The sequence below is a fragment of the Hydra viridissima genome, unplaced genomic scaffold (assembly GCF_058129835.1).
Source record: "Hydra viridissima isolate aposymbiotic clone 2 unplaced genomic scaffold, HvirCarnegie_v1 scaffold_7, whole genome shotgun sequence".
NCBI classification, from domain to species: Eukaryota; Metazoa; Cnidaria; class Hydrozoa; order Anthoathecata; family Hydridae; genus Hydra; species Hydra viridissima.
In genome coordinates, this window is record NW_028324306.1 from 8,736,444 (window position 1) to 8,759,479 (window position 23,036).

The window sequence follows — 23,036 nt, forward strand, 5'->3', positions numbered from 1 at the left end:
GTGAATATATTTCAAGGGAATTTCAAGAACTACTAAGAAAGTACTGTATTAAGCATGAGCGTACTTCACCATATTCTCCTCATTAAAATGGTAATGCCGAACAAAACTGGCGAACTTTGTTTGATGTTGCCAGATGCATGCTTATTGAATCAAAGTTACCAAAATATCTATGGGTGTACGCCATAATGACTGCAACTTATGTTAGAAATAGTTGTTATAGTAGTAGACTTGAAAACACTCCTTATGGAACTATAACAAAGACAAAGCCAAACCTTTCCAAATTACATAACTTTGGAACAATATGTTACCCCTATGAAAATGATAGTATAAAGTTGGATCCACGTAGTAAAATTGGATATTTCATAGGATATGACAGAGAAAGCACTTCATATTTAGTATACTACTACTTATAACACCTAATGATATTGATGAAGATGAAATGGAAAACTCACACCAAAAATATCAGCATCAACCTACCGAGCTACAACATACTAAAAACCGTAGGAACCCAGAAAGAACTAGAAGACCACCAAAATATTTAGATGATTACATTATTGACAATTCTGAAAATAATGGTTACATTAAATATATTGACTACTGCTATTGTGTAAAAATACCCACTTCTTACAGTGATGCCATCCAAAGCGAAGAAGCCTATAAGTGGAAGAAAGCGATGGATGAAGAAATAAAATTGTAAATGAAAATGCTACGTACACCCTTACTACCTTGCCAAAAGGTAAAAACCTAATAGGAGGTAAATGGCTTTACTCAGTGAAAGGTGAACCAGATAATCCAATATATAAAGCTTGATATGTAGCAAAAGGTTTCACTCAAATTGAAGGAGTAGATTACTCTGAAACATTTTCACCCACAGCTAGAATTGAATCGTTAAGGATAATTATGAATCTATCTGTACATGAAAATCTAATCGTACACCAAATGGATGCAAAAAGTGCATATTACATGCTCCAATAGAATGTGAAAGTTATGTCTCACAACCACCTGGCTATGAACATGCTAACAGTGAATTTATTTGGAAGTTGAATAAGTCGCTCTATGGTCTTAAAAAAAGCGGCAGAAACTGGTACAAATTATTAAAAGATGGTCTTATTGAAATGAATTTTACTCAATCTGAATCCAATCCATGTGTTTTTATGTACAATAAAAATGATTCAAAAGTTATTATTTTAATTTGGGTTGATGATATTATCAGGCTTGGTCGGGAAAGACGTGCGATCGCACTCTAATCTTGACCACGCATACAACATTTAGTTGCGACAACTTGCCCACGGCTTTATAGATGTTTTGAGAAAATTCAAGTTTAAGTATGTTTCCATGTTTGTCCGCATAACAATAAGTTTTAAAAATACACTAAAAAATTAACTTCATAACTTTAATCTTTACTAATTAAATGATTTTATATTAGTGAATGCTTTAAAAAGATTTGCTAATATAAATTTGTTTTATTTTAATAAGTTGACTTATTGTTGGAGCCACAGACACACAGATATTTAAAAGATTTAATAAAATGGCAGCGTATAAACTTTTTAATAACATGTTTTGACCAATATTATTAAAAAGTTTTATATATACAGCGTATAATATATACATATATTAACTTATACGCTGCCTTTTTATTAAATTCAACTTATTTATATAATCGTATAACAAGACCGCTGATTCAGGGGTCAAGCATATTGCGGAAGGTAAGTACATATTTCCATAGCGTGAAGTTAGGTCCCGTACACTGTTCTGCAATTGTCCCGCAAATTGTCCAGTACTAAGTTAACATAATTAATTTTAGCATTTTTATTTTAATTTATGATATAATTAATATTTTAAAGGGCTAAACACGTTTTCTTTTGTTTCACTGATCTTTTATCGTGAAGGTTTAAATATTAAGTATAAAAATGGAAAAACAAGTATTATCGTATGAGTTTTCCGGAGATGATAATGATTTAAATTTATTAGAAAAAAAAACATTGAGTGGAGGAGGTATAAAATACTATTAATGAATTATTAAAATCATATTTATAAAAAGATTATGTTGATAAACGCATCAGTTTTATTGTTTGTTTGCTTACTGTTTGTTTACTGTTTAATAAACCATACCGTGATCGGGGGTGACTATGAACAGCGGGGTAAAAATGAACACCAGTACTAGTTTTACTAAATGATGAAGTAGCACATAAAATATAGCCAAAAATTGAAATTTTTTTACTCACTTGCCTTAAAAATAATCTGTTAAAGATAATTTTCGGCTGCCCTCAAAATTATCTTTTCCCGCCTTTTCTCCATCGCATATAAACATTGTAAGTTACGTGGTTAGGGCAATTAACTCCACTTATCAAGGAATATCTTAAGAACCCCACATCTAAACGTCATTAAATTTGGCTCGCATCACGTTCAGGTACATAATGTTTTAATAAAATAATAATTTAAGGTATAGCTTGCCTTTATCCGATTAAAAGCTCATTTTAAAATGATATTTTTTTAAATACGAAATTAGGCTTTTCTTTGTAAATTTTAGGAACTATGCCTCGAAATTACAAAAGAAAGGAAAACAGTCGTGGTTATAAAACAAGCGACACAAAAAAAGACATAGAAACAGCTGTAATTAAAGTAAAAAACCATGGATTTACCATAAGGAAGGCTTCAAAAAAGTAAAATATTCCATTAGGAACATTACATAAAAAAGTAAAGCTTGGGGATCAAGTTCCTAAAGAGCATGGCGGACAAACCAGACTTAATAGTAAAATTGAAAATTTATTTGTCCAAACAATTATTCATATGACTGACTGGAGAGTACCATTTGATTCGTTGGACATAAGACTTTTAGTCAAATCTTATTGTGATAAACTGAAGATAAATGACGCTCGATTCAAAAATAATATGCCTGGGGTAGATTGGGTTCAGTCTTTCATGAAGAGACATTGTTTAACAAATAGGGTTGCAGACAATGTGAAACATAGTAGAGCCGTGGTAAACGAAGAAACCCTTAACAAATATTTTGATAATTTGTACCTAGAGTTAAAGGATATACCTCCAGAAAATATTTACAACTATGATGAGACCAATATAACAGATAATCCAGGGTCCAAATCCGTTATTGTTCGTTGTGGCCATGGAAACCGTGTTGAAAAAAAACAAGAATATTCAAAGCAGTCGACCAGTTTAATGTTTTCTGGCAATGCTGTCGGAGAGTTTTTGCCGCCCATGGTTGTTTATAAAGCAAAGAATCTTTACCAGGGTTGGACTCAAGGAGGACCACCTGGAACTGTTTATGACATCACTCCTAATGGGTGGTTTGATAGTAGAACATTTACTAGATGGTTTATGGAAATATACTTACCTGTTGCTATTTCAAAAGCCGGAACAACATTGTTAATTGGGGATAATCTTGTTTCACACTTTTCTCCTGAAGTTATTGAAGCCACGATTCAACATAACATCAAGTTTATAACAATACCCCCAAATGCAACTCATCTCTGTCAACCACTAGATGTTGCTGTATTTAGAGGATTAAAGCAGTCGTGGAGGAGTATTCTTTTGAAGTGGAGAGTAGAAAGTCGTATCAAAGGAGCAATCCCAAAGGAACACCTACCTACGCTTTTAAATAAATTGAATAACACTTTGCGGCCAGAAGCTTTGATTAGCGGATTTCGAGCAACGGGGATCTACCCTATGGACAAAACAGAGGTTATAAAACGCCTTCCAGGAAAGCTGAAAAGTATAATGTTCTTTTGCAAATAAAATGGTAATGATTAGGCAAACAGTTTTCTTCCATGATGCAAAAATGTTCAAAAAGCGTTCATAGTCACCCCCATTCACGGTATTATTTCATATAGGTACGCAGAAATAGTGATTTACGGAACCGATTTTTATGCTAAAATTTTGGCTCGTTTTTTTAACTTTTTTTTGAGGCAGCGCACAGTGGAAAATTGTAGAGCAACAGCATATCATAAATGTTTTTTACTAATGTCGCTACTGTCATTATATTTCAATTTTATTTAATAGTTTAATAGTCAATCATTACTATAATGCAGGAATTTCACATAATTTTATGTAAAAATAAAAGATTTGAAGCCCTATTGTTTATTACTTTTGCGGATGTTCATTTCAAACCTGTTCGCTTCATCACTTTAAAAGTTAATTTTCTATAAAACTTTCTAGGAATAAGTATAAAGTATTATACATTTTTGAAAAGCTCATGTTATGGAGATTTTAAGAAAATTTTACATTTTTACTTATATGGTTCAGTTTAGGAGTAATTATTTGAACAATAAAATATATGAAAAAAAAAATATTCTTCAAGTTCACTAAGACTTTTGGTAGTTACCCACTCAATTGGAATGTTAAGCGCCAACTCTTCCCCGTTTATATAATTTTCAGCAAACTAAAAAAATATTGTTTACAAACTCTTGATTCATTTCAATGATACAACTACAATTAAAAAGAAATCGTTGTCATTATTTCGTTTTAAGTAAATTTTTTAATCTTATGACTTCATAACTTCAATGATTTCACTGCAAACCATAAATTAACAGTGAAACCATTTACTGTGAATCTATGATTTGCAGTTTTAGCATGAAGTGCTATGACGATGCAGGTTTATTTTAAGTTCTTATTATGCCATTTAAACCTTTTCCTTATCTTTTTTGTTTAAAAAATATTAGGCTTTGGCATTCAATAAACATTTTTTGACATTCAGTCAACATTTTTTATTTTTTGCACTTTTTATTTTTTCAACATTTGTTCAATTTTATCCCAACTACGTATGTATCAATAAAATTACTTTAAGACAAAAGACTCCACATGATACACTGTCTGTTTGTAACGCATGAGGTGATGTCACTAACTTGAATTTCTCATCAACACCGTATCTTTGCAGCAAGTAACTACTAAGATATTTACAAAAGAATTATTCAAATTTTTTGAAAATTTTTTTTTGAATTTAATTTCAAATTGGAAAATTTAAAGCCATTGATTTCATACTTCCATTTCATTTCTTCTTTTAGTATAGAAGCTTTGTCTTCACCAAAAGGGTTGATATAATGGATTGTTTTGTCATGTGGCTTGATAATCTTAAAAAGTAAAGCCTAAAAATTTTATTATAGAAATTACACTACAATGAAGCATCAGATCAAATGTTCATTATTGTCCCACAAAAATACTAAAGAGGCTATTGAAAATTATAAATATGTAGACTGTTTTAACATTGGTTAGTCAACAAAAACAACTTAAAAAAAGTTTTTTAATAATTTTACTGTAAGCGTCCAATGAAAATTTGCTTAAATGCAGCCCCTTTGTTTCTTCTTCCTCTTATATCCAGAAGTAAAACTTCATCTCCTACCACAATTGGGTCTAAAGTTACTTGATATTTTTTCAGAACTCATAGAATTTTTTTTGTTTTGCTTGAGCATCTTTGATGTTCTAAAATCAATTGAGTGTTGAAATACAACTACAATTTTCTAAAGATAATGTGTACAACTATTGGTCAGTCATTATCTCAATTAAGTAACTTCAAGTAAAATTTACCTTAACAATTAGATCTGTTAAATTTTCAACATGGCTCCTATTTTTTTCAACTTCAACTACAACTTCTTCCTCTGTAGGACCAAAAACGGTAATTTCCTTAAAATATTATGCAATTCCTTTAATAAATACATTTGTAACATTTGAAATAAATGTAATTAAGTGTTTTTTTTTTTACATGTAAGAAAATGTATTTACTTGTTTTAATTCACAACTAAAAACAGGTAAACGACCCCCAAACATTATCTCAAATGGTGAGCTTGCCATCTACAAATAATTAACAACTTAAAAAACAATTTTGCTAAAAAAATGTAAAACTTGTATATTGTTAATCATCATACTTTCTACACAATATTTTTTTGCCACACTTCGAAATGAACGTTTTTCATTTTTACCAAGACCAGGTGGATATATTTTTTTTGTCAAATAGTGGATAAAATTATCGAAGTATTGTGGGTTTTTCTCTTCCTTTTTCATTGTAGGCTGGAAAATAATTAAAAATATACATTTTTATATAATAATAACATTTAGAATTTATATTATATATACTAACACATCTTGCGTATTACTTAATAAAATATTGGTTCTATTTAATATGTATCATTTAAACATCATTGAACTCTTTCTAATTTGAATTTGAATTTAAAAATATATTTTACATAACTCGTGTATTTTTCAAAGTCTTTTCATTAATTATAATATTCCAACTATTTAATTTTTATTTTTCTAAATGCTATAACTTAAAATTTTGCTTGTTTTTTTATGAGAAATGTCATTTTCTGTTACGGACAACAACATAAATAATTTAATTATTACTTTTTTAATAATTATATAATAATTAATTTATGTGTGTATAATATATATATATATATATATATATCTATATCTATATATATATATATATATATATATATATATATGTATATATATATATATATATATATATATCTATATCTATATATATATATATATATATATATATATATATATATATATATATATATATATATATATATATATATATATATATATATATATATATATATATATATATATAAGAGAGAGAGAGAGAGAGAGAGAGAGAGAGAGTGTATGAGAGAGAGAGAGATAGGGAGTAGCAATTTCATTTTCAAACTAAGTTTGAGAATTAAAGTGCTAATATGTACTGTATAAATTTTATTGTATAAATTAATACTATAAAATATTACTATAAAAGTAGTAAAAAAACAAACCCTAAAAAACTATTTAATAGATCTGTTTTATCTTTATCTATATATATATTTGCTTCATATTGATACTTATATTACTTGCAGTATACGTGGTAGTATAACCTTGTATATCAAATACATAAATAATTTTGTTACAAATTAACTTAAACAATACTTTAATTTCAATATTTTTATATGACCAGTGCAGAATTTGTTGCAGAGAATATCGTATCCCCTCAAGGGAAGTTTTATTTGAACATCATTGACCATATGTATATGACATATGGTCAATTGTTTCGTATGATATGACATATGACATGATATTTACTATTTTAACATTATTTAACTCTTTCTAATTCAAAAGTTAATTTTTTCCACTAATATAAATCTTCCACTAATATAAAACCTTCCAATAAACTCATTTGTTTTCATTTCGGACAGTGTTGCGTTAAAAAAGTTAGTCGTTAAAAAAGTTAACAAATAGTTCTGCGCCTGCGTTTCGCATGCGCAGTACGGTCAAAGGAGCGTTCGTTAGGGAATGAAATTAGACGTTAAAAAAGTTGCATTGTTTCATTAGGGTATGTAAAATAATAAAAATTAGTGTATACTTTATATTAAAAATGGCTGTCCATGTTTACTGTAGTAGTTTATCACCTCCGCCTGATTTATCACCTCCCCCCATAGAAAACCTAAAACGAGGTTGCGCTTTCAGATAATAGCTGTTAGAATTGTGCCTAATGCGTCCGTTTCAGCGCAAACTTTAATAACAACAACTAAAAGGAAAGACAAGGTCAACAATTCTAGAAATTAAATTTACTCGGTCATGTTGTGATGTTCCAACTTTATATTTTTAAAAGGTATTTAAAGAAAAACAATAGTGATATAAGTTATATTATAACTTATAATTTTAAATTAACTAGTTATGCATTTTAGTACTAGTACTATATTTTAATACTAGTACTTTTAGTACTACATTTTAATACTAGTTATTCATCAATCTATATTAATGAATGTTTAGAAAAACGACTTATTCCATTTATTCACAAGTATCATGGAGACTTTAACTATTTATTTTGGCCAGATTTAGCAGGTCTCATTATTCTAAAGATTTTCTAAATTGGATGGACCAAAATGTTTATTACGTTGATAAAGAATCCAATCCCCCAAATGTGCCTCAAGCATGACCAATTGAATATTTTTGGGGACATTTGGCACAGAAGGTTTACGAGGGAGATTGGCAAGCTTCAACAGAGCAAGTTTTGATTATCGCATTAAACTAAAACTACAAGAAATTGATTTAAACTTTTTACAGTCGCATATGAAAGGCGTCAGAGCAAAATTGAGATCAATTGCAGATGGTGGTGTTTTTTCATATAAAAAATAATATATTTTTATTAAAAGATAAATGCTTTATTTAAAAAAAATATAATAGTAGTTTGTTTTTTTATTTATAAATAAGTTATTGACATTTTTATTTTGTCCGATAACTTCTGCATCACCCGTTACAAACTACAAATTTATGAAGTTTTCATATGTAAAATGTTAAGTTAAAATTTTTAAAATATATTTAAATGAACCGGAGAAAAAAACTTAGGAGCCAGAGCCATAAGTTGAGGATTACTTAGTCAGAAAACTTAGCCAAAAAAAACTTAGGAGTTCAAACAAAGTTGGAACCGAAACCTGATCTGTTAGGCGAGTATAAAGGCAAGTATAAAATAAGACACCTACGGATTTCATTTTCACTTGTATTTATCTTTTAATGTCTATACTTTTACATTTTCTATCAAATTTATTGAAAACAAATTGCACAACAATCATGACAATATAATAATAATTATTTTCCTTAAATTATATCAATTAATTTTATGTAACGATTTTTGAAAATATTTTTCTATAATATAATGTATATAAAACCATACAAACTATGTAAAACCATATTAAGTTTTTTATAACTAATATAATAATACACATCGTAACATTCGTAAATTTCCGAAAAATGAATTTGTTGAGAGAACAGAAAACATTCGCTATCGGTAGTACACAACAAACCAAACTGTTTTTTATGGAGTCTTTAATATTCTAAAATCATTTTTTGATAAAAAATCCATTATTTTTTTTATTTATCAGTGTTTGCATTGCGTTTCATAAACATCATAACTGAACATGAAATGAACTAAACATATATATTATCTAAAAATAAAGCAAAAATTATTTCAAAAAAATAAATTTATATATATATATATATATATATATATATATATATATATATATATATATATATATATTATATGAAGTGTTACAGGTGATAAATTAGCCACATATAAAACAAATTATAAAAAATTTACAACAAAAATACATAACTAGGTTGTATAATTTTATCACTATCGCTCAATACTTTTCTAACACTGTCCTATAAGGGGGAGGTGATAAATCAGAAGTAAGATAAGTAATTTACTAGGGGGGAGGTGATAAATCAGCCATATATAAAAAAAATTCTAAAGAATTTACGACAAAAAAACATAACTAGGTAATTTGTACTTGTATAATTTTTTATCACTATCGCTCTATTCTCTTGTAACACTATCCAACTAGGAGGGAGGTGATAAATCAGAAGTAAGATAAATAATTTTCTAGAGGGAGATAATAAATCATAAGAAACAAATTATAAAAAAATTACAACAAAAATACATAACTAGGTTGTATAATTTTTATCACTATCGCTTAATAATTTTCTAACACTATCCTATTAGGGGGCGGTGATAAATCAGAAGTAAGATAAGTAATTTACTAGGAGGAGGTGATAAATCAGCCACATATAAAACAAATTCTAAAGTATTTCTAAAAAAAATGCATAACTAGTTAATTTAAAATTATAAGTTATAATATAACTTATATCACTATTGTTTTTCTTTAAATACCTTTTAAAAATATAAAGTTGGAACATCACAACATGACCGAGTAAATTTAATTTCTAGAATTGTTGACCTTGTCTTTCCTTTTAGTTGTTGTTATTAAAGTTTGCGCTGAAACGGACGCATTAGGCACAATTCTAACAGCTATTATCTGAAAGCGCAACCTCGTTTTAGGTTTTCTATGGGGGGAGGTGATAAATCAGGCGGAGGTGATAAACTACTACATTACTCAGTTGATGAAATTATTTTATACTTTATGTTAAAAATGGCTGTCCATGTTTACTCAGTTGCTGAATTCATAAGCTTTACTACTGATATATGGACCATTAGTTCAAATGAAAGCTTCATGAGCCTGACAGGTCACTGTTTAGACAATACATTTAATCAGAAAACTGTTGTACTTAGAGTAGCTCCATTTCCTGAGCGGCATACAGCAGCAAATATTGCTGAATTGATTGAAGATATGGCTGAATTTAAAATATCACCTTCAAAAATTCATTTAATAGCTAGAGATAATGGTAGAAATATTGTCAAGGCTATTAAAGATAGCCCATATGATAGTATGGCTTGTTTTTACACACACTGCAACTAGTAATTAATGAGTGTATTTTTGAACAAACAGTTGTCAAGAATGTCATTGCAAACTGGCATTCAATTGTTGGGCATTTCAGTCATTCTCCCCAAGTCTGCCCTAAACTTAAAGCTCTTCAAGTAGCAAACAATGTTCCTAAGCACAAACTTATTCAAAATGTTCCAAAAAGGTGGAATAGTACCTGTCATATGTTAGAACTAATTTATGATCAAAGGAAACCTCGAACCATATATGCACTTGAAAATGGTAAGCTTCCTTTATTAAATGCAAACAAATGGATGATTATTGGACAGTTTTGTGTTTTGCTAAAAGATTTCCACAAAACAAGAGTTCGCTTGAGTGAAAGAAATTCTATTGTCTCAGATATTATACCACAGATACAGTTTTTGAAACATTTCATTAATAAACCTTTAATTGATGACAACTAATTCAATGGAGAATAGTTTCAAACAATATACTGATAACTATAACATCATCTTGTCAATATTTCTTGATCCCAGATTCAAATTAAAAATGTTCAAAAATGAAAACACCTTTTCAGCTGCTAAAACAAGTACTGAGAACATAACCATTCAACTTATTAAAACCCATGAAAATATAAAAAACATCAAAGTTACTGAAAATGATCGGTCTGCAGCTTGTGACATTGAAAATATTGACTCAGAATTAGGAAATAATGGTACATTACTAAATGAATAGAAAGATATAGTACAAATGGGTTTTGATAATTGCTTTGAAGAACTTGTAGGATTTAATTCTAAATAAATCGGTCAACCACAAACTTTAATTTCAAATGAAACTTTATTAAACAAAATTCAACACAACTCAAATGAAGACCTTATTGACAAAGAAAGCAATCTTTTGTTGTGGTGGAAATCACAGAAAACCAAAATGCGACTATTAGCAAAGCTTGCTTTAAAGTATTTAAGCTGCCCACCGTCTTCTGTGGAGAGTGAAAGACTTTTTAGTATAGGTGGAAATGTATATACTGCAAAGAGATATAGCTTAACAGGAGCTCATGGTGAAATGTTAATATTTTTGAACTATAATATGAGAATTTAAAAATATTTGATTTTGTATATATTACTATAATTAGTATAGTATAGTTCTTTTAGAAGTGAGTATCTATGTTCTATTTTTTCATGAAATATAATTTATTTAGGAGTTTAAAAGCTTTGATACTATGAGGAGGTCAAATGAAAAAGAAAATGTCATGAAAATTGTATAACTTTGTAGAATTAGAAAATTACAGGGAAAAAAAATTTGGAAAAAATAATTGAAACTCTCTTTGAGAGCTTTTGCTCAAAAATAAAAAAAGAATGCTTCCCAATGCCTTAATCAAAATATCAAAGCATATTCTGTTGTGGATTTGAGGGTTGCGCAAATTAAAGAGTATCGTTAGCCAGGGTAACTTTGGTCAGTTTTGGCAGTTTTTCTTAAACATCTCTGAATCTTATTAACTTTTTACAGTTTTCTCTTGTGGTAATAACATTATAGGTCTTGGCTATAGGCCTCTATATTTATTTTTTTAATTTTTTTATTACAAATATTTATTTTTAAACGCCGAAAAGTGACCAATGTTACCCCAGGTTTTTATCATGTTTGATCAATAATACCCCTGCTATGGGGTAACATTGGTCACTTTTTGGAGTTTTAAAAAATCATCAGCCCTTAAACACTTAGAGAAACATGAAAAGAACATTTAAATGGACAAAAAATTTTGCAACTAGATCCCTGTTATTGTGCAAAAGTCATTAACAGTCATTTTCTAGTAGGTCATTATCGTCATCTGAGGATGATGACACTTGTTCAACTCTTGCCCTTTTCTTGTTATTCTTGGTGTTACTGTTATTCTTGGTGTTATTGTTATTCTTTGATGTGGTAGGAGTTGTGTTATTCACCAGATCTTGCGGTGTTATCGCTTTGCCAGATGTGATCTTTTTCCCTCTGGTGCGATTTGTTTTCCCATCCTGTCCACAATCTTTCACTAATAGACCTTCTATATCTTCATTGAATGCTTCCTTAACAATACTACCGGTACCTCCTCCAATGTCTTTGTTAACCTGTGACAAACGCTTCATGACCATTTCTTTATCGAAGGGAAATATTCCACTAGCCTTGAAGTCAGATCTCAAATTATCGCTTTTCAATTGACGTTGCAGTAGAGCAAGAAGACCGAGGAACTGATTTTTTGGTATTGATTCTTTGATGCGCGTTTCTATTTTTAGCGGACGGAAAACAGCAACGTCCAGCGGTTAAAGCAAATGGGAAGCGTATATTCCGAACTTTCGACTAGTCTTTCTCACGCTTACTCTTCCAGTTAAACATTCTTTTATAGCATTGGACGTTTCTTGACTGTATGAAGTTGCATATGCTCTTGAACCACGCTTTTGCTTATATTTCCTCGGCATTTTCACCGGCTAAGAATTCAAATGGTTCAATAAATGTATCAGAAGTGTCAAAACATGCCAAAATAAACTCAATGTAGTCTACGAAGTAACTGTGCTATATTCACAAAAACTGTTGATATACCAAATTTGTTGATATAATAGTCGATATATATTGTTGGTATCTCTAACAAAATTAAAACATGTTATCTTTGTTAAATTTTAGGAATTTAAAAAAAAATCAACAAATGACCCCGGTCAACAAAGTCACCCCGGCGACCAAAGTTACCCCGGTTGACGGTACCATTTTGAATACTTTTTTAACGGGCAAACTTTTTTAACGCCGTAAGGCGTTAAAAAAGTTTTAATTATTTTGCGCATGCGCAGATTTCACATTTAATAAACTTTTTTAACGACTAACTTTTTTAACGCAACAACGGCTTAAGTGCACTTCTAAACACTGTAATTCTAAATCGGATCTGCGTTTTCAATTTTCTAATGGGGGATACGATATTCTAGGCGGATACGATATTCTATTACAGGATACGATATTCTAGGCGGATACGATATTCTAATACAGAGCTAACATATCAAGACTACCTATTGTATAGTTCCTAGCATCCTGGACCCACAAGCAATAGATCATTTAAGCGATGGGTCGAGTTAGGAGGAAAGGACAGTGAATCCTTTCAATGGTCCTCTCATCCTCCTAACAAGGGTGCTGAGAGCCGCAGCAGAAGGGGAGGTGGTTGAGGTTGTGGTGGCCAAGGTCGAGGAAGAAGATGGAATGGTGCCAGGCTTGTGGTCCATGGTGATTATTACAATTATTAGGCACCACCTAATAATTGTAATAATCCCCCCACACTAACAATAAAATACTTTACATTTTACTTAAAACTTTTATGTATTCTAAAAACTAAGAAGATTTTTAAAGTGAAAAAAATTATTCATAATTGCTTTTTAATAAACTTTTTTTTTTAAATAAACTTTTTTTTTTTAAATAAACTTTTTTTTATGAAGGCAAGAAACTTTAATAAATTAGGATAGGCACTTCAGTCCATTTTATGATCTCGTAATGCAATTAAGCTAAAATGTTAATTTTAATTTTATTGCATTCAAAATGTTAATCTTGTTTTAAAATGGGTTTAACCAACTTTGTAGCACTTCTGGTTGTCAAGAAATTTGCATTTTTATACTACCTAATTTGACATTTTTTTAGACATAAAAACGCGTTTTTTTATTTTAGTTTTTTTTAACTTTTTTTTTCAGCGTAGAAGTTTTACGCAACGACTTTAGGCAATAATCTATCTGTTATCATTAAACAATATACAAATAGAACAACTTTCAGTTCACAACTAATCTTTAGAAAAAATATATATACAGAAAAAATATATATAGCAGAAAAATATATATACATTAATATAGTCATAGACACATTACACATTTCTAATAAAATATTACTAATAATATATATAACTAGTAATTATTTCAAATAAATTGTAAAATAGGCTTTTTACAAAAGTATAACCTTTCCTTTTTCAAGGTCAACAAGCAATGGAAAAACCCATACTTGATTTTCCTCAGTCTCATAGACCACATCAAACAAAGTTTTTTTTTAAGTTAGGAGTTGACTTGTTTACTCGAAGAACTTCACCTGTACACCAAAAGTATTTTTTAGTATCGATTTTCATTATTTTATGTTGAATAAATTTCCCAACAAGATAATTAACATCATTTAGAATGACAGCCAAGATGTTTGTTTTTTGTTGATTTGCTAATTGAGACAGTCTTGCATTCTTTAATTTTTCACTTAACTCTTCTTTCTCTTTTGCAATCAAAATATCTCGTTCTTTTCTTTCAATAAGAATAACTCTTCTCTCAATGGGCTCTGGAAAAGTCCTTGTTCTAATAACTGATTGTAAATTACTGAACAACTCATAGTTTGTTAAGTCTTTTCGCTTACTACCATGCATTTTAGTTTTGTAAAAATATTTAGGTTCACATTTAACTTCCATAACATACCTATAAAAATCCAACTGTGCTCTTAATATTTTTTTGCTTTTAAATGTGTCAACTAACAAAACATATTCATCATCTGCTTCTTTTGAGGTCAACCACACCTTCGTCTTCAATTTTAACAACTCATTAACCGATTTAGCTTTTTTTAAGAAGGCTTTGTCTTCAGCTGTTTTTTAGCTTTATGCTTTTCAGACAACCTTTCACTCATTTCAAACTTTAATTCTAAATGACGTTGTTTGTATTTATCTTTCATTTTATTAAAGTTTGTTGAAGCTTTTTTTAGCAATGAGTCACGCTCATCTAAAGTCTTTTTATCCAACCAGTCTAGTGCTTTGTTTTTATACCACATAGTATAAGCTTGTATAGTTTGTATTTTGGCATTTGGCTTTGTACGAATTAAAAGATCCAATACCGCAAAGTCACTTTCTGATGCTTTGTTTGTTGTTGGAACATTCTCTGCAGTCTTACTTATATTATCAGTAGGATTCCAATATTTACCTCCAGGAAGTTGATCAGCAGATTGTCTTTCCAGAACAACTAACAAAGAATGACAAATTACTTCTAATGTCTGCTGTGTTAAAATATTTAAATTAGTGTCATTAGTCTCTTCAAATAATTTATCATACAAAATATCTTTATGAATATTAACATCACTTGGACTGAATATAGGTGTTTTCGAGATCATAATCGATGATGCATTTTTACACAAATCTGAAAGTTTCATTTTTAGGGTTAACAAAAATGGATTCATATCAAGAATACTCTTTTGTGATTCAATTATCCGCCAAAGTGGACCTGTAATTATTTTATCAATTATTCCAAGAGCCCGCACTTCTGCTAAATATAATTTGTTGCTAATATCTTCTTTAACTGCAAGTAAAAGATTATTTTGATTTGGCCAATTTTGAAATAAAATATCTTTTGAATGAAAATATCTCTAAAATATCTTTTGAATGAAAATACAAAGCTGCAGCATTATAATATAATATATTAAATCTGTTACCAACAAAGGGTGCAAGCATACACTTACTTTGTCCTTTACCAGCAAGAAATGCATTAAAATACCCAGCAACTCCAGCTTCATCACTTCCCCTTACATGAAAAGCTTTACATGCAGTTCTTATTAATCTAGTGGCACCTGATTCAGCAGTATTGAATGCAAAAATATTTTCATAACTAGTACTTAAAACTAACCTTTCGAATGATTTAATTGTTTTATCAGTTTCTGTTGCAAAGTTAGATAATAAATGCAATTTACAAAAAAAATTAGACATTTCAATGAAATCTGCTTGCTCGCCTTTTTTTAAACCTTCCCAGTTCTTTATAACTTTAGGCAGTAACTTTTTCCTCATATCTTTAAGCTTTAAATTAAACAGTGGATTAACTGGCCCAAGATCAGACATGGTAGTTTTAAAAGAACATACAAGGTTAGAAAAATCGTTTTCCTTGCTGCTACTTTCTAAAATGTCACATATATCATCTAATGTTTTGGTTAACGCATTAATAGTACAATCTGCATCACTGCCAGCCATTTCACATAATCCAAAAGATAAAGTACTTCCATTTGTGGTAGTAACTTGGAAATTTTGAAAATGTCTATGATGTTTAGTGGTACCGTCACTGTGAAGACAATTGCCCGAATTAATTTCTACAGTGTTTATCATTTCTTCTGCAACTTGAAGTTGAGCAAGTGCTAAAGCCTCAGTCATAAATCGAGATTTCGTACCAATTGAGGGAAGCTTCTCTATATCTATCTTTGCTAGTTTTTTTAAAACAATTGTGATAACTTCATTAACTTTGTTCATGCTGACATTCAAAGAAACTAACTCCATAATAACTTCTCTTATATCATTAGAATACCTTCCGTTTTGAAATGTTATTATTCTGCGATCATGGAGAAGAGAACTTAAATTAAAATCTTTATTTTCTTTGCTTAATACTCTAGTGTTAGGAGAGTCTGTAACTTTTTCAGGATTATTTAAACTGTCAGAAGACAAATTTTCATGTTTATTTACTACCATGCTAAACTTCTTGTTTACATAATACAATTTTTTGCATGTAATTCTTTTTTTCTCATGAAGGAGTGCAACTTTATTGTCACTTTTTTCAAGCTTAACTAACAAAAATTTAACTCTTTTATTAAGATTTTTAATGACTTTATTATAAAAATCTTTTAATTCTTTTATTTCCTTATTTTGTTTCTTTTTTAATTGATGAATCTTTGCTTTATTACTTGCATGTAATAGTTTATATGTCCTTCTAGGGTCGTTAGATGTAAATTTTTTTTTCATATTACTAATACGAACATTAGCAGATTTGAACTTATTTATAAAACCAGATGAAGCAAGTTTCAATTTTTTAAAACAGTTTTTCGAGGTTTGTTGGTTCAACTTTCTTTTTTTACCCTTCGTTTTATTTTTTTCACTTGATATGCATAATTCACAACTAGTTTCCGAAATAGGCGGTTTAAAGAGCATCAGCTTATATATATCTCTTCTTTTATTGTTTTTTTTTAACGATTTAAATTTATCTACAACAATTTTAATTTTGTTGTACAAGCTCAAATTATTTTCAGTTACTGAAAACAAATTGGAGAATCGGCTTCTGAAATTCGAGCAAACCATTTTCAGGCGCTACTCGACTTTCTCCCCCCCCCCCCCCCCCCCCCCTAATTTTATGATTGATTCTGATAGAGAATTTTATGCTGATTCATAAAAATATAAAAAACATAGACCTGAAAATTAACGGAAAGTGCTCTAATTCGAAGTCAAAGTTGTAAAAAATCCCATTAAAAACCCTAATATTCACCATTGTATAGAGATGTATAGAGATACACCCCTTCTATCTATAGAGTTATGTGAACTTGTAGCCTACTCTTACATCTACCTTTTGATACCAAGGTTTAGGCATTTGGATAAGATTTGACAAAGTTATAACAATTTCAGTGTAAAAAAAAATTTTTTTGGAACCAATTTTTTCAATAAATCCATATATCGGAAATTTGCTACTAAAAACGTCATAACTTTTTTTTAAATTGTTCGTTTTTAATAATTTTTTCACCTTTAAAATACTGTATTGAAGGGCTTTCTAATGATATATAACATTTTAGTATATGCTCAATTTTAAAAAATCAGTCAACGTACCTACTTTATGTGATTGCAAACTTACTTTTTTATTTAGCATGTTATTTACAACAAAACCCACATCATACGCACCCCAAAAACCACATTAATTTTTCTTTACTATTCAATGATTATCCTTAAAACTGCATATAACTATTACATACTTTTGTTATACATATATAACTGTACCACATTTAGCAGTTTTGTTAGATTTACTTGTTTTTGCTTTAAATTATTGTCAAAGCAACTATATATATATATATATATATATATATATATATATATATATATATATATATATATATATATATATATATATTATTTGCTATACAGAAATAAAAAATGAAAATATTTTTAAAATGACAACAAAGCTTACTTTACGTTTTGGAACAAACTCAATAAACCCAAGTAGTAAATCAGAAGCAGTTGTTGCAGGAAAGCACACAAATGCAAAAAATAAACAGTTGGCAGAAGCTGTAGTATGTTGCAAAGAAAACAATGTAAGAGGACATTATGCAAGAAGCATTCATGCTTATTCTACCAAATATATGGCATAAATGGGCAACAAAACCCACTCTCCTAAAAGCTGCAAAGCGAGTTGGTGTAACCAATGAAGCCTTGAGCATTGAATTCATGCAGCAGGACAAATTTGATAGAGCATATAATTGCATAGAAACTCCTGAAGAGGCATCAGTTTCATCCATGCAATCAACTCTGACTTCCCCTGATTGATCATTTGTTGTCTCTCCTGATAGAAGAAGAGGATCAGCATTGTATTGGAAAGAAAAGTTTGAAAGTGCTCCAACTTGAGGAGATACCAGGATTTATGACTATTAGAAAAGTAAAACCAAATCTCTCTACCAGTTCAACACGAATAACTCAAGTTCATGGGTCAATGAAAGCTAAAGACACTTTGAGTTTAGTTGCAAGCATTAATGAAAAGAAAGAACAAAAGGTTCAAGCACAATTGCAAAATGCAGAAAAAGAAGAAGAAGTAAAGAAAATCTTTATTAAATGTAAATAGATATGTGTTTGTACTGGAAACATTTGTAAAGTAGCAATGTTTAGGGAATGTCCAAAATGCCACAATGTTTTAAAATCTCAGTGCAGCAAGTTAGCGTGTCGTGTTGAGGGCAATAAACCTGCAAAGATTTTTCCTGCTGAAGCTTTGCAAAAAACAGGGACATATCCAAGGAAAAGTTTATTCAATTCAAATAATAATACATCAGAGAAGGATGAATAGTTTTTTTTATAAAGAACTTATGTATAAGTAAATCTTCTTTTCAAATTTATGATTTTAAGTTATTATGATTTCAAGTTATTATTAAACATTGTTTTTGTTGTAGATTTTGACTTTTAAGTTTTTTTCTAAATGCACCCCAAAAATCACATCTCTATTAGGTTGCACTTGGCTCAAAAATGTAAAAAATAATACTGCAAAGTAATTTAACTTTATGATTATTATTGAAAAGGGCACTTAAGGGCTTATAAAAAAGTCAACTTTGCAAACTTAATCTGACTTTTACATGTTTTATGGTGTTTTTACTGAAATATTTGATTTAAAAATCAGAGAAATTTTTAGAAAAGGCTTAAAATAATCACTTAAAGTTGTAAAAATGAAAAGCTGATTTATTTTTCCATTAGCTTAAACATTTTAATGAAAAAAAATCAAACTCTTCTACTTTTTAGGTGTAAATCGGACTAGCTACATTTCAATAAGTAACTTTTTGGGGTGCAATAGTTTTTGCGGCGCATATACCTGTATGGTATTGCACAGTGGGCCAGGTGGCGAATAAAAGTAAAAAAAAAACATTCTCAAAACTGACATTATTGTATACCATTTTATTGCTTAACAGCTTCTATAAAATATATATATTTTTGTATAATTATCATGCCGTTTGCATTTGAAATTGTTGATAAAAGAGTTTTTTCTAATTTTTTTTTTTCAAAGTATTTTTTCAAATTTGATATTTTTTCTGCTACTAATAAGCACAAAATAATTAATAATTTTTGAACCTCTCTTTTTATTGCATAGTTCAAGTATTGTCTTTCAAATAAGCTATTGCAACACTATTTTGGACGTAAGTTATGTCAATTAAATTGATTTCAAATGATGGCGTATTTAAAGTACTTTTTTGAGTCAAAATTTCACTATATAATCGAATACTTTTTATATTTTTAGATAGTGTAGTTAAAACATGAAATCAATGATATATTATATATACTAGATGTCTAACTTGCGGAATTGTATTGGACGAAAAGTGCCACATTAATTTTAGTCTGGTTTGAAACTTCGTTGTCAAACTACCACATTAATTTTAGTCAAGTTTAAAACGTTCGTTGTTTTAAGAAAGTCACTTAAGCTAGCGACTATGCAAAATGAACGACTGTATAGCATTTTTCCAATGAATAAAACAGGTGCACTATATCCTAATACGTCAAAGACACTGTTGATAGCGGATAGCATTGTCCTTTTTGTCATCACTTCTTTATTTCCGATATTGATGCAAGCAGTAAAGTCAATCGATAGTTGATTAGTTTCTTTGTTCCAAGGAATCCCAAGTATTTTTGTTGACCTGCCCTCAGCGTCGCTTTCCAATTTGCTTACCTTAGTATGCCATTTGTGCAGCTGGAAACCAGCTTCCATTAAGATTTGGTTTGATTCATTTTTAAACCTGATAAGTTCTTCTTCCGTTTCTCCACCTGCTTGTATATCATTAACATAAGTATCTCCTTCCAGAGCAAGCACCGATTTTTAGATAAATGTCCTTGCATTTTGATATATGCTTTTTTTTAATGGTGGCGCCGAGAATGTAAGGGCTTGAACTTGAACCAAAAATCAATCTTGAAAATAGTAACTCCGTTAATTCCATTTTCTTTAATCTTTAATTATATTTTCACGTAAAACACTTCCTAATTTGTCGTAAGTCATTTTAAGTTGCAATTTACCCCATATATCACGAGTTAAATCTATTTTTAGTTTAATTGAAAAAATAATTGGCCAGACGTTCCAAAATCTATTTTATTATTTTAGAGTGAAAACAAAAGAATGCGGTAAATTGAATAAAGACATTGAAATCTTATTAAAAACCTTCGTTTTGATTTGTCCACCTTGTTTTGTTAAAGGAAAAATGTAGTTTGTTGAGAAAAATGTGTTATAAAGTTTTTTTGTGATTCTTAGTATGATTCAAACGTTTTAAGTTTTGTTAAGAACATAATAAACTATTTAAAAATTAATATGTACAATTGTTTTACTAGTTCTTTTTAGTTTTTGATCAAATTTCGTTCTAAATTTGAGTTTGTCCACCATGTTTTGTCCGATACTGTAATTCTTTTTTTGCTTTATCATTTACGCGTCTCGGTGTTTACGTTTTTTCACAGTTGTATTAAACTTTTCTTCTAACGCTTATCACTTATTTATGTGAAGAGTTGGTGAATCATCTTGTGTATGTTTTCCTACCGATCGTCGTTTTTATTTTAGTTCTCCTTCCTCACATTACGGAAGAATTAGAAGGTGTCCAATCTTTTTTATATACAAATTTAATCCGATTTTTTTTCAACTCTTCATTTTTTGGAAACAAAAATACTGCTGTAGATACTTCACCGTCATAATTTGAACGATAATTCACAATGCAACATTTGTTAACCATATTCTTTGAAATTCCAGTTGCTTCTTTGAGAACGCCTTATAGGGTAAAGTAGGGTAATTTCAGCGTATTAAGCTATTTTGTTGTTTATAGACAATGGTTGCTTTAATAGCGTTAAAAAATCATCCATATCAATGTCCTGCAGATATATCTATTAAATAATAGTTAAAAAATTGTTTCAAACTTACAAAGTTTTGTGTAAAATTTGTTTTACAAAATACTAAAAAATGACGAAATTAGCGACCTAGTATGGTAATTTCGGCACAATGATACGGTAAATTCGGCATACTTAAGAAAATGCATTAATATAATTAAAATATAAACAGCTGTAAATCTGCATTGTATAAAGCAATTGTCTCTTAAATGGAATTTGTTACACCTGATTGGCATTTAAGGGCGTTGCAATTGCAAAGTTCATATTTTTTGAACCCCTTATTTTAGTAAAGTATGAATACATCACCCAAAACAGAAACCTCATTAGAAAATATTTGGTTTTGAAATTTTTGATACAACATACAAGTGATTAGTAGCCTTAGCTGTAGCAAAGTCTTCTTCAGTAAACACATTTCTATCAAATAGATATATTCCACATTTTTCAATATTTTACATGTTTTGAACTCATTATATGATGCTAACACACACTCGAAATTATCTCCTTAGAGCAGTCCTTGGGGAAACTTTTATATCTTGTAACATACTTTGAGTTTCATCTTATTGTTGCTCACATTTTATTTAGTTTATATTTTTGAATAAAATAAATAACAACTTTTGGTAAAAATTTCCGAGAAAAAATCATTTATCCTACATTTTCAAATTGGTAAAAATGTTAAGAAAAAGCTAATAATCATAAATTAACTTACCTGTAATGTAAAAATAAAAGTTTAAAGCAATATTTTTAGGAAAATTGTTTATCTTGCTACAATACCCAACTATGATTTTAATATTCCAATAAATAAATATTTTTAGGTGTCTTTTGAAAGGGTGCCGAAATTATCTCCCTGCCGAAATTTCCCAACTTTACCCTATATATATATATATATATATATATATATATATATATATATATATATATATATATATATATATATATATATATATATATATATATATATATAGTGGTGGCCAAAAGTCTTGGAACAACATATTTTATGTTCTGAAATCAATATATTTGTGTGAAAAACAATTTATTAGTACATTTTTTTATTTTTTTCAATAAAATAAGTGTTTATAACAATTTCAAAGATGATAGGTACATGCACATACATGATTAAAGTTCAATATTTAATGGAAGCATAGTTATTGTCAATTACCATTTGGATACGTTTTAGCATGCTGTTAACAAGTTTTGTACAATAGTCTGGTGTAATTTCATGGCTCCACACTGATTTGATTGCTTCAACTAAATCATTATAGGATCTAGGCTTTTTGGCAGCAACTTTTACTTTCATAATATGCCAACAATTTTCAATAACATTAAGATCTGGTGATGACCCAGGCCAATTTCCAAGGGTTTGAATTCCTTCATCAGCAAACCACTTCTTTACAATTTTGGCTGTGTGGCATGGTGCACCATCCTGTTGGAAATAAGTGCAGTTCAAGATCTGCATGAAAGGT

The 23,036-nt window shown here is 29.3% G+C and overlaps 3 protein-coding genes and 1 pseudogene across 9 annotated transcripts; 2 read left to right on the forward strand and 2 right to left on the reverse strand.

Moving 5' to 3' along the window:
• Positions 1–2,758: 2,758 nt before the first annotated feature.
• LOC149886007 (uncharacterized) lies at positions 2,759–3,753 on the forward strand. The gene has a single exon (XM_090094304.1). The coding sequence runs from the start codon at positions 2,791–2,793 to the stop codon at positions 3,751–3,753; it is 963 nt and encodes a 320-aa protein (XP_089950430.1). The 5' UTR covers positions 2,759–2,790.
• On the reverse strand, positions 3,583–6,020 carry LOC145195407 (uncharacterized). Of its 6 annotated transcripts, none has more exons than XM_090093629.1 (7): positions 5,931–6,020; positions 5,734–5,802; positions 5,539–5,634; positions 5,268–5,433; positions 4,996–5,084; positions 4,796–4,901; positions 3,583–3,682 (listed from the first exon to the last, which is right to left on the reverse strand). In XM_090093629.1, the coding sequence occupies exons 2-4, from the start codon at positions 5,800–5,802 to the stop codon at positions 5,386–5,388; spliced, it is 213 nt and encodes a 70-aa protein (XP_089949755.1). In that variant the 5' UTR covers positions 5,931–6,020; the 3' UTR covers positions 3,583–3,682; positions 4,796–4,901; positions 4,996–5,084; positions 5,268–5,385. The 6 variants fall into 6 exon arrangements, 5 of the variants coding, with proteins under 5 accessions (XP_089949755.1, XP_089949753.1, XP_089949754.1 ...); XM_090093627.1 differs by having other exon boundaries at positions 5,877–6,020; XM_090093628.1 differs by having other exon boundaries at positions 5,734–5,819; positions 5,877–6,011.
• A 3,900-nt stretch (positions 6,021–9,920) lies between these two features.
• Positions 9,921–10,675, forward strand: LOC149886008 (zinc finger BED domain-containing protein 4-like). Its single transcript, XM_090094305.1, has 2 exons — positions 9,921–10,215; positions 10,278–10,675. The coding sequence occupies exons 1-2, from the start codon at positions 9,921–9,923 to the stop codon at positions 10,673–10,675; spliced, it is 693 nt and encodes a 230-aa protein (XP_089950431.1).
• Positions 10,676–12,641: 1,966 nt separating this feature from the next.
• On the reverse strand, positions 12,642–17,271 carry LOC149886009 (uncharacterized; annotated as a pseudogene). The gene is made up of 3 exons (XR_016454592.1): positions 15,684–17,271; positions 14,163–15,523; positions 12,642–12,752 (listed from the first exon to the last, which is right to left on the reverse strand). The product of XR_016454592.1 is annotated as an uncharacterized LOC149886009 (transcript).
• Between the last annotated feature and the right edge of the window lie 5,765 nt (positions 17,272–23,036).

Coding starts and splice junctions, on each gene's coding strand:
- LOC149886007 (XM_090094304.1), top strand. CDS start 2,791: ATGACTGACTGGAGAGTACCATTTGATTCGTTGGACATAAGACTTTTA.
- LOC145195407 (XM_090093625.1), bottom strand. Junction 4,397..4,795: donor GTGGAGTCTTTTGTCTTAAA/GTAATTTTATTG, acceptor ATATTTTTTTAG/TTTGCTGAAAATTATATAAA.
- LOC149886008 (XM_090094305.1), top strand. CDS start 9,921: ATGGCTGTCCATGTTTACTCAGTTGCTGAATTCATAAGCTTTACTACT. Junction 10,216..10,277: donor TAAAGATAGCCCATATGATA/GTATGGCTTGTT, acceptor TTGAACAAACAG/TTGTCAAGAATGTCATTGCA.